Consider the following 12,682-nt stretch of genomic DNA (forward strand, 5'->3'; position numbering starts at 1 on the left):
TTCTAGACATAAACCTTTACAGGCAGAGCCACATCAGCGCCTCCATTAGAGGGGCTTATCACCAACTTCACGCATTAAGGAAACTTAAACCCTTCCTGCCCACTCAAAATAGCAGTTCAAGCTCTTGTGATCTCCAAACTTGACTATGGAAATGCAACCCTCGTGGGCCTTCCAAAAATAAAACTTGCTCCTCTGAGGGATACCCTAAATGTGGCTGCTCGGCTCATCACAACACTAAAAAAAGTGATCACATTACCACTGTCATTCATTCACTGAACTTGCTACCTTATGAGGCTAGGATTCTTAAAAGAATTGCCTGCATGAAGCATATAGCTATCAACCAAAATACTCCTTGCTATCTGACCCAGACACTGGTCCTATCTGGTGAGATTAGATCCTCTTGTAACACAAGCTCCCTACTGCTGAAACCATAAAAATTAAACAAAAAGAAAACCTACCACCGTACCTCATCTGGATCAGCCCCTAAAATCTGATACTCTCTTCCTGCAAAGATCAGGCCCTACCCTTTGACAATCTTCTTCAAAAAAGAAGTAAAAGTGATATTACTGAATACCTTCCTTGTTCGACTTTTGTCGCTTATTTTTATGACAACACCTATTTGTTTCCTGTAATCTTCCTCTCACCTCATCATGAAAGTATACTGCATTTAAAGCCTAGCTACCAATTTAGACATGCTTCTTGATAACACCATGTGGGGGAAATGTGCAATGAAGTGGCAGAGCGTGGCGTTAGCGTCCTGGGCTTAACGACATGCTCTGCCACTTCGGAAACACGAGGCTGCACCATATTTGCAAGAATGTGGCGCAGCCTAGCTTTTCCCCCTGCAATGGTGCTAAGTTTAACAACTTAGCGCCAACGCAGGAACCCTTGCACCAGAGTGCAAGGGTGTCTGTGTGCAGGGGAGGATTGGTTATGTGTAGGAAGGTGTCCCTTCCTGCACATAAACAATCCTAAAACACAATTTTGTAACTTTCATTTGTGCTGCTTCATGCAGCACGCATGAAAGTTACAAAATGGAATTTTTTCAAAAGGTTTGGTTATGTACAGGAAGGAACACCTTCCTGTACATAAACAAACCATGGCATTTTGCTTTTTCCATGTGTGCTGCACAAGACAACACACATGTAAAAAGAAAAAAAAGTAGGAAAAATAATGCATTTCTCCTTGTTTTGCCAACTTAAGACCTGAATTTTCCTGGTCTTAATGTTGGCACTGCCTCCTATGTTCGGCACCCTTGTGCATAGGAGGCAGCACCAAATACAATGGGTGTTGCAGTGGAACGCCCACCATAACGCCCACAGCACGCCACTTTAACACAAAACATAGCGTGAAAGGGTGCCTTATGTACAAGGCAGCGTTAAGCCACATTAAGTGGCTTAAATCTGCCTTCATATAAGGCAAGGGTCCTATCGCCACGGGAAGGTCACAAAAAGTGATGGTCCCGTGGCGATAGGGGCTTGTACATATGATCCTGTGTCTCTTTGTATTATCTGTGCATATTCTATGTTATCTCCATTGTACAGCACTCTGTTTTCCCCCTGCTACTCTATGTTTTACCAAAATGTACATTCTCCACTATTTTCCATTGTACAGCGCTCTGTTACCAGAAATGATCTTGTCCGCGCTATATAAAACTTTATAATGAAAATAAATAAATACAAATTTGTGGTCGAGGCATGTGTTGTATTAACAATACATATGACCACAACATATTATCTCGGTACTGTTGGATAATTTGCAAATTGTACGTTATTTCAGGACTACCACGGTGTTGGGGAAGTTCCTCCGGTTCAGGATACAGTTCAAAACTACAAACTTGAGTTCTTGTCTGAAAATGGAGGGTTTACAACGATGAGGTTCAGCCGCAAGTTCAGAACATGTGACCCCTTTGATGTCGATGTCACAGTAAGTGGTTATCATATGAGTGAGGATGGTTGCCCATGACATAGACAATAATAAGCGCATGTGATGTAATAAAGAATCCCAAATTGTGTCTTGCATGATGAGCCTTATCTCTTTGATCACTGTTCCCTAGAATAGTGGTTAGGTGTGATGACCACCATCGGGTGAGATGGCAGCATCCTGGCAATCTCATTTCCTGTGATGGTAATTTAGTGCTGCTGTTGTCTAGTGGTTACATCTTAACTGAATGCAAAAGAGATAACCATTATAAAGGATGGGTAAAAATATGCCCCTGCAAAGTACAAACATGGCTGATAGTTAATGTATTCTTCCATCCCACACCCAACCTCACCCCTGCCAGAGAATCTAGAAAAATGTAGTTAGAGGTTGAAATATTCAACAGTAACATTGTCTATCTTCCCCTCTGTAGGCGGACACCCAGCGCATCATCGCCGCGTATGGGACTTCTGACACCATTGTCTATCATGGACCCAGTCAACGTTTCATGGCATCTGTCCAGTTGCTGTCAGAAGCACCAGTAGCAGAACCAGATCCAGAGCCATCCTTCACCTATGACATTAAAATGTCTAATGTGAGCATTATATGTAAAGTTCATTAACTTGTATCCAATTATTCATACGAAACTGTGCCTCCTATGTTTGACAGAGGGATCATTTGGACTCTGGGCATTGAACACTGTTTATACAGGCATCTGAAGACTCTTCTGGCTTGGCACAGCTTTTAAAACACTGCAATAGGACCTGATTTATAGCTTTAAATACCTGTTTTCTACTGCAAGTGGTAAGTAAAATGGTAGTTAATGTTACTCATTGGGTTACATATTAGTAATAGGTGCAGTGCAAGTTTTTTGGTGCTTGCATCAAAATTTGAATCAAGCAGGGCCACTCCTCCATTATGGCGAAAGGGCGTCACCCCACTGAAAAAAAAATGCTAGTAAAACCATTTTATTATCATTTTATTTTTCTTTCCTAATCCTAGCTGTGGATGCCTGGTTCGCACACTCGGGTATAGCTGTGGTTGCATCTACGATGGGGTGATTGGTGAACTTGTTTATGCGTGTAACAGGGTATCGCTTTCTGATTAAAAGCATGTCTGAAATACTTAAAAGTTGCGCTCCCCCCCCCAGGGGAAGTGTCCCCTAGATGCACTGCTAAATTTTCAATAGGGAAGTAATCCAATATTTGATCCTGATCACTGTAACTCCAGTTAATCCTTTTTGAATGTTGTTCGTTAATGAATTTCTTAATTTCTTTATATGATCAATCATGAAATTGCAGCATTCTATGTAGGTGTCAATCAATAAGTGAACTCATTTGACAAATCCCATGATCCCAATGCATTTTGGGCAAGAATGGCCCTTCATCAGGGGGGAACAGCGTTTACAACAAAACCTTTACCACGCACTAACATTACAACGCAGGAATTACAACGAAAGTCGTTACAACGACTTTCGATGGAGGGCGCTGTTGGATAGGGAATAGTTTAATTTTCTATCCAACACCTTCCCTACTATCCACGGGGACTGGAGTTGGAATAGAAAATTAAACTATTCCACTATCCAGCGCCCCCCAACGCAAGTCGTTGTAACGACTTGCGTTGTTATACCTGCGTTGTAAAGGCATGCGTGGTAAAGGTATGCAGCATTTAGAACGCAAGCATTACCACGGAATACCTTTACAACGCGGGCGTAACAACGAAAGTTGTTACCACGCATTGCACTGGGGGGCGCTCAAGGATAGTAAATGATTTAATTTACTATCCCAACACCTTCCCTACTATCCACGGGGACTGGTGTTGGAATAGTAAATTAAATTAATCAATTTTGCGCCCCCCCAGCGCAATGCGTGGTAACAACTTTCGTTGTTACGAACGCGTTGTAAAGGTACGCGTTGTCAATGTATGCGGTCTAACGTCATACATCCGTGGTAAAAGCATGCGTTGAAACATCATACATCCTTCATCAGGGGATGTTATTCTGAAAGGCAATATGTTAAAGTGAAGTAAAAAACAGGCTAGCTGCTTAAAGGTACATGCCCGTCACCATGTCGTACTGTGACCCAAATAGTCTCAATGATATTCTCATGAACCAAAACACATGGATGGCGTTAAAGTGAAGAAAATTAAGTAGGAAATGCAACGGTAAACAATGAGTATGTGCGTGTTAATAAGAGTGCCGTGTGTAAAATAAACTAAACATGCATGTATTCGTCAAGCAAAATCGAGATTACAAAGGTGAATCTAATGCGGACTCCCGAGGAAAATGTGTTTAGGAAAAAAATCTGTGAACACTTTGCCATGAGCGTGTTTAACATAAGTGCCATGCATATTTGTTACTGGTTGGTGACTTTGCTGGTGGACTCTAAAAAATTCACGCCATTAAAATATACCGTAAATATATTTGACAGAGTGAGATATACTGGATAAAGAGGATTACTGGAGATACAGTGATTTTTGAATCAGTATCAAATATTGGATTACTTCCCTTTTGCCAATTCAGCAGTGCATCTAGGGGATGCTTCCCCCAGGGGAAACACAGCTGCTAGGTCTTTCCTAATCCTACCATTATCAACTGAGGTTAGAGATGGGTGGGGAAATCATGATTGAGTGTCACAGTTCAGAGAGGACTGGTAGGCACTTTAAAGTGCGCATGTCAGTTGGGCCGGTCGTTCGAGGCCGGCTAAAAAGACATGAGCATTTTGGTTTCTCCAGCCCAGCTGTGTTGTACAGCTGGGTTGGAGTAAAGCTGCAGGCTCCCTGTGCCTGGGCGAGCATCAAATTATTTACTCTCACATAAATATTTTTCAATAAACTAATTATCAGAAATTGAAAGTTGATTTTACTAAATTATAATTAATTCCTACAATATGCCCACACAAAACATTCCTAAAATTTAACTTAACCCAAAAATAATTACACACTTAACATATAGACTGCTACCATACCTATCCAACGTATTAGGAAAAGTACACCAATTGCAAGCCAGGGATAAACAAGGTAAGTCATTTTCAGCCAAAGGTAGAACCCACAAATTTGTTGCTTGTAGGGCACAGGTGGTTGCGGTGTCTTGGGTTCACTTGGATCCGATGAAAAGTCATTACATTTGATGAAATAGCCAGACGCAATTTGATCTATCCTTGGTAGCTCCGCAGGTTTTGTAGAACTGGTAGATGACTAATTTCAAGACATATTCACATAGACGTGGGTGTTTAGCCAAATTGAATTCTGTGTTTCATTTGTAATTTCATTTTTATTAAATATCAACAGGGACAAGCTGCATTCCACTGTTGATAACTCCTTCACTTCGCAGAGTTGAGCCATCGAAAGTTTTTAGTCTTTCCATCTGAGCTTCCTGTATGGTAGCGAGAGGAGATCGGTGGCTACCCAGGAGTCCACGTGGCCTACTGTTAAGAATCAGCCACATTGTGTGGTTAGATCGGATCTATTGAGACTAATCTCTTTTTTTTACTGCCGGCAAGAGGCAGAAGAAGTTCAGTTCTTGTTCCTTCGACAGCCAGGACAGGTACAGGTTCCCTGTAGGATGGTCCAAATTATTTCTTGTCAGCAATCCTTTCTCTGACCAGATCCCCAATCTCAGGGATCCAGCAAGTCTTGCCGGAACAGCTTTCCCTTCTCCAGTGGTGGTGTGTTTTAAGTGGGCGTTGCTTTGTAATGCCCAGATTTCATTGAGTTCCTATAAAACAGCCAATTGATCATTGATATCAAATGTTTTTATATTCGTCACTCTGCTGCCACTATCGGCATCAGGTATCCACATTCTTATCCCAAACTGGACCTCGTATGGGGTACGGCCTCCCAGGCATGTTGTTTAGTGCCCTCTGGATCCCATGTAGGCGATTGCCCCTACTGACACCCAGGCCTAATAGCCAAGACATTAAGGATTGCTTTAGATTCCTGTTCTTCCTCTCCACAATCGAATTTCCCTTGAGATGATAAGGGGAGGAGTACCGCAAGGCCACATCCAAAATTCCCATGGCTTCCTTGTGAGCCCAAAAGCTAAACACGGGACCATGCAAGCAATATAATGTGCCAATTCCGTATGTCCTTATGAAGACTCGCAAATCCTTTATAACAGTTTGGGTGTCAGCCGAGCGCTGAGGCTAAACCCACAGGTATCTAGAGCATGAATCCACTACCACCAAGATGTACTTGCAAGCCCCGTCAGATTGTAAGGGGCTGCAGTGGTCCAAATAGACACATGCAAGAGTTCTGTCAGATATTAGTAGGGTGTTTGAGGTGGGCGTGCCACGGTGGAACCATTCATCAGCTGACAGATGTCGCACTTGAGAACAAAATTCTTGGTCTGTTTATTAAGACCTGGCCACCAATAACGCTGCTTCAATAATGAAATTGTTGCAGTGAGCCCTGCATGTGCAGAACCCAGACACTTGTGCACAGCCATAATTAAACCTAATCTGCGATGCATGTTTGATTTTACTCTAACCCCCAGTCCTGGAATTTGATCATATGGGGTGTTTTGTGCATCTAACTTGTGGGAGTACTTGAGTGGAAATATAAAAAGAAAGAGCACTCCCAGTTAGTTCTAGGTCCAGAGGGGGGAGAAACAAACCAAGCAAAGAATACAAAAACCTCAGTAGGGACCTATATTCCTTTTAACATTGAATAAATCTGAGAAATTTATGAGAAAGATGCCAGAGAGAGAGACTTCAAAGTATTATCAAAACATATATGTTTATTAATCTTTTTCATTTTTTAGAGAAATATTTTTAGGAACATTTGTGCAACAGTGCATATCATTTTGTTATCATTAAGAAGTTCATTACTTTTACATACATATTTTTTCTCCACCAGAATCTGTAAAATACAGTACAAAAAGTGTGCCCTCTAATAACAACTAATCCTACCAATCATACATGCATACTCATATATCAGTCATACTATTTCTTTTTGTTAAAAAAACAACATACCTATCAACATAAGCACGAGGACTAAATCTTACAAAACATAAAACAAACATAAATGGCACCTCTAAGGTGTACTTAGTGGAATACTAAGAGAACCTAGATGATAAGGTTCTACTAGTTGAGATGGAGTTAACCAGTTCGTTTCCAAAACAGTAGATGTTGGTTTGGTAGGATTAGTTGTTATTAGAGGGCACACTTTAATAAACGTATATGTTTTGATAATACTCTCTCTCTGGCATCTTTCTCATAAATTTCTCAGATTTATTCAATGTTAAAAGGAATATAGGTCCCTACTGAGGTTTTTGTATTCTTTGCTTAGTACTTGAGTGGAAAACCTTTTGGCAAGGCAGAGCTGTTATGCATAGATTTGACAGTTATCATGATTGCCCCTTCTATCCTTTTGCTGGAATGAGTGATTGTATCAAATGCGACAGTAAACACTGTCACCTTGGTGGTTTCATCAGCCAAGGAATTCCCTTCAACATGAATGCCAACACGCTGATGATTCAATGTGTCAATTACGTAATCCTGAGGCAAGCCTTCTTTCAGCTTCGCCAACTGTTCCCAGAGTAACTTGTGTTTGATTGTGCAAACTTTATAATCTCTGAAGCCATTTTGACCCCAATAGTGAAGATATTGATCGTATGACTGGACACAGTAAAACAAATCCCACACTATGAGATTGGGGAATTCCCAATCCGTATTTTGCAGTGCCAATATCAGGGCTTTCAGCTCTGCCAGCTGAGTAATACCCTGCTCTCGCAGCAAGCCAAGGATTCCAGTTACTTTTTCCAACCAGCTATTTGGGCCCCCTGGGTGCCTTCCAGCATCTTGTGATTTCTCGCTTGGCCAATATGAAAGCAAGGTCCTGAAATCTATTGGTGACCCTCGGTTTAGATGATTGAGGGACTAGGCTAAGGAAACAGTGCACCAGTGCACAAGGAACCACTTGCTCAGTTATTTTTGCCACTTCAGCTATGACCTCCTACCATTATGGGTATAGAGTATAGGGTAGGGCAGCTCGAGAACATGTGCAGCATATCTACCCAGATTTCTCCACATCATGGACATCCCACGTCCTCCCTGTCAAAGTATCGGTTAATGTGTTCTGGGCTTAGGTATGCCCGGTGAAGAACATGAAAGTTAATCAGCTTGAATCAGGCATTCCTCGAAATCTTAGGGATTCTGTCCAGTGTATTTTCCAAGTCCTTCTTTTCCATAGGAATGCCCAAGCTGTTTGCCCATAGTTCCCTCGGTACTGTCAGGGGTTGGACTGAGTCTTTGCCGATCACCCTTTACAGGCATGTGACCGCTTTGATTCTGCCCCCCGTTGCTACATAGCTACTCATGGAATGGTGTTTAGGTTTCACAGGACCCATCCCCCATTGTCTTCTAATTAGCTGTAGTTACGACTGTTTAGAGCAGGCACTGCCCTTGGGGGATGCTCTAGTCTGTCTACAATGCTTCAAACAGCAGGAGTTTCCCCTCTCCATACAGGTCTCCCAATTTAAGGGAACCTGCCTGTACCCAGTCTTCCCAGCCCCTCCATTGGCCACCTGGTGGCACTGCTTTTAGCATCGTCATTGGGAGGTCTGGCAAGTAGGGCACTCAGGTGTGTGTCTTCTGGATGCATCTTCCCCAGCAGCGTCGTATTAATTGCTTTTGTACACTCCTTTGGCGCTCCCCCGACCCTTAGTAGGGTTCGTAAGAGCACATCTTGTTTGGGGATAAAGGGCCCCATTTCTCTACCTTGTGTCCGCCTTCCTGATATCCACTGCCTGAACTATTGCAGTTGCCCTGCTAGGCAGTACGATTCAAAATCAGGGACTGCAAGTACACACTCTTCCGTTGGTTCTTTCAGTGTTGCCAAAGCCACCCTTCAATGACTCTTCCACCAGATGAACGATGCCACGTATGAATCCAATTCGGTGAACCATGCTCTTGGTACCCATACAGGTAATGTGGTGAAAAAGTACAATAAACTCGGAAGGGCTACCATCTTTATAAGTGCCACCTTACCGGCAACTGATAGTGAGAGTGTCCCCCAAAAGGTCTTACTGTCCTTTCTGGATCACACAATCCCTCATATATTCCCCTCTAGGTGATCCAAATGGGAGTGGTAAATTTTGACACTCAGATATATTACAAGGTGTCCCAATCCCTCCGATGGGTCACTGCCCTCCACCAGTGGGAAAAGTCAGGACTACTGCCAGTTCACTTTGAGCCCCGAAATCGCCCACAAGTTGGTCAACATTTACTGGGCCCCTCGCAGTTCCTCTCCGAGATCGTTCAAAACAAGAGTAGGTCATCCGCAAATAGTGTGATGTGATTGGCATGTCCCCCTATCTTCCGGTCTCGGCATCTACTGCCTGATCAAGCAAGGCATGCCAGAGGCTTCATGGCCAAAGCAAACAGCAAGAGGGAGAGGAGGCATCCCTGACGCGTACCCACCTCCACTCGGTACTGTTACAAAATTGTACACCCTGTGCGCACCCTTGCCAAGGGCTCTGGGTATTGTAACTGTCCCCACCATAGGAATCCCAGTCCCATGCGCATTCGCTCCAAAACTGTGTATGAATCCCCCATTCAAGGCCTTCTCTACATCAATAGCGAAGACCACCCCCTCTCCTCTTCGGCCGCTCGCCTCCATTATGGATAATGATCGTCTGATGTTGAAGTCTGTATTTCTGCCCGGGATAAATCCTGACTGGTCTGAGTGGACCAGAGTAGTCATAAATGGGAGGAGTCTTGTTGCTAGGAGCTTACTCAATAATTTAAAATCCAAATTAAGTATAGATAAGGGCCTGTAGGCCGCACAGTCTAAAGGTGATTTACCCGGTTTAAGCAGGGGGATTACTAGCACCTCTCGCGTGGTGCTGGAGAGGGTATTCAGACAGAATATCGAGTTGGAAATGTCGATTTACACAAATATTGAGTTGGAAATATTGTGACACAGAAATATCGACAGTAAGAATATCGTGGTCAAGAATATTGACATTAAGGTAAGAAATATTGTTTTCAAAAATATAGAAGTCATTAATTTCATTTGCAAAAATATAGGGGCCGGATATGATGGCGGAAGGACTAGAGTCCGCCCGCCATCATAGTGGGGATCTGGACCGCCTGCCATGCATGCGGCGGTAACGCTACGGTCGTGGTCTGGAACCGCCCGCCATCCTAATCTGGTGTGCGATGAATCGTTGTTCAATGGCGGAGGGATCACCACCACACGGCTGGCGGTGGCGGACCTTCCGCCACTGTAATCGGCCCCATATTTGTTTAAAATATTCATTTGTTAATTAGTGTTATGTATTTTAGTATATGTTTTAAATGTATGTGATATATGTTTTTGTATAAGTATTGTTTCTGTTTTTTAATGTATGTGTTTTTAGTAGTTATCAATTGTATTTTAATTTAATTTCCACTATGTGAATACCCGCTGCGGGCAAATGAGAGTGATGACAGGGAGAAAGGGGTCCCTATGACGTCCACTTGCAGCATACTTATTTTATTCTGAATTCAGAATCTGTTCCTCAAATAAATAGCAATTTGAGATCGTGAATGCAGGGTTGAAGGTCTGCTGTCCCTTGTGGGGCTCCATCTCTATACTCACATGATTTCGCTTGGATTTTCAAATGGAAGCCAGCCTCAATTCATAAGGTAGATTCATCAAATCATTATGAATGGCCATATTGTGCAATGATAGATCTGTAAATGTGTTGCAGCATGTGGTGCAGCACAAACTTTAGGTTGGGTGGAAAAGCAATAGGTGTACATTGCCTGCTTTATGACATAGTAAAGTGGACACTTGGCACTTCATTGTATTTTATTTGGGACTTTAAATTAACTAAGATAGAAGATTCCTGGGGGCGTGGCTTGGTCAGCGAACATGGCGGTCGTGTAGAGCCGGAGCTCCGACCAGCCGTTCATAATCCTTAGCACTTATCCTAAATTTACTGAAGCTGCTGGTGCGAAAGGGGCGCAAAACACAGTGCCGGACAATGCTGCGCTCCTGGCTGCGATCACGCTGTCCAGAGATGTCCTCGATGCTAAGATTGGGGCTGTGGGCTCAGATGTTATGCTCCTTCGGCAGGACTTGCGAAATGCCGTGGAACGCATAACAGGCGCTGAAACGCGCATATCTGCGGTGGAGGACGACATGACTACCCTAATAAATAGGGTCCTTGCCCTGGAAAAGACTCAGAAGGGCCTCGTGTCGAGAGCTGAGAAGGCAGATGGACGCACTCGGCGCAGCAACCTTAGATTCCTGGGATTTCCAGAAGATTGCGAAAAGGGTAATGCGGAGCGCTCCCTCACACAATGGCTGGAGGGATGGATGCCGGCCGACACTCTTTCACGCTGCTTCGTGGTAGAAAGTGCCCATCGGGCGCTGACACAGAAACCTCCAGCCGGAGAGCGCCCTCGCCCCATGATCGCCAAAGTGTTAAATTATGCTGACAGAGACGCTATCCTGAAACAGGCGAGATTGAAGGGCCAACTACTGTTCGAGAACTCTCATATCCTCATTTTCCCGGACTACACGAGGTTGGTCCAGCAGCAGAGACAATCGTTTACTGCGGCCAAGGCTCGTCTCAGAAGTCTGAAGCTACCTTATGCTCTGCTCTACCCAGTGCGGCTGCGGGTCGTCTTTCAGTCCTGCACCTTCTTTTTTGACACCCCGGAGGCCGTCTTTCAGTGGACGGACGAGACTGTAAGGGTGCGCGTCAACACAGCAAAAGGCGGGGAGTCCGACTCCTCAACCGGGGGCCCCTCTGGTAAGGCTCCTGCGGACCAGCGTAGGCGCCGAGGCAGATCTCGCTCGAGCCGCAGCTCACACTCCAGCTCAAAGACACGTAACGATAAGGAATCGCAGCAAGCCGACGAGGATGTGCCCTGAATGTGGGGGGAACTGACATTTGCTGATCCACTTGCTCGATGACAATGACCAGGGTACCAGGGTGCTTTGGCTCGGCTGGAGGCCACGCTTGCTCAGGGTTAGGGAGGGGATGACAGCCTAGTTATACATGGGCTGTGCTGAGGGGATCCATTGGAGGGGGTGCTCCCTGGCTCCCGGTTGGGGCCGGGATCACGCCCCGACCACGACAGGTGCTTCCGTGTTTGGGAGGTGCGGGTGAGGGGGGGAATTGTTGGGATTTGGGATTGTTCAAGTTCAGGAGAAGGGTCTGCGCGCAATTTGCTGCTTCTGCTCTGTTTTGGGTACTACCGTTCTTGCCGGCAGTGGGACGGGTACTATTCATACGCTTTTATACAAATGTCATAAATAAAAAGATAATGTGGGATCACGGCTAGGTCCTTGCGGGACACGCATACTGAGTTGGAATGTACGAGGGATGCTGGATAAGGTGAAGAGGGGGGCTGTATTTACTTGGGCAAAGAGGAGGGGGACTGATATATTGCTACTGCAAGAAACCCACCTGTTGGGCACCAAAGCGCTATGCCTTCAGCAAAATGGCTTCACCCAGGCCTTCCATTCTGGCTTCACGAGGGGGTCCCGGGGCGTGGCCATTCTTGTACACCGTAGAGTCCCCTTTACTCATAGACGCACATGGCTAGACGCACAGGGCAGATATGTGTTCGTGCAGGGTGAGATTGGGGGAGAGATTGTGGTCCTTGGTAGTGTGTATGCGCCGCCCCCGTTACAATGGGCCCTGGTGGAGAAGCTGATGTCCCTCTGGGTGGACATGCCTACTGTTCTATCTGTTGTGGGGGGTGACTGGAACGACGTCATGGAGGTCTCGTGGGACAGATGGCGGGGCACTGCTGGCGCTGGCGAG

The 12,682-nt window shown here is 44.8% G+C and overlaps 1 protein-coding gene across 1 annotated transcript in view; it reads left to right on the forward strand.

Annotated features, from left to right (window-relative positions):
- Positions 1 to 1,785: 1,785 nt before the first annotated feature.
- LOC144770841 (DBH-like monooxygenase protein 2) overlaps positions 1,786 to 12,682 on the forward strand; it is a 323,758-nt gene continuing 312,861 nt past the window's right edge. The window contains exons 1-2 of the mRNA XM_078655624.1: positions 1,786 to 1,926; positions 2,354 to 2,515. Coding sequence (XP_078511750.1) covers positions 1,873 to 1,926; positions 2,354 to 2,515 — 216 coding nt within the window. The 5' untranslated portion in view covers positions 1,786 to 1,872. The remainder of the gene's footprint in view (positions 1,927 to 2,353; positions 2,516 to 12,682) is intronic.

This window comes from Lissotriton helveticus, chromosome 7, assembly GCF_964261635.1.
Source record: "Lissotriton helveticus chromosome 7, aLisHel1.1, whole genome shotgun sequence".
Lineage (NCBI taxonomy): Eukaryota > Metazoa > Chordata > Amphibia > Caudata > Salamandridae > Lissotriton > Lissotriton helveticus.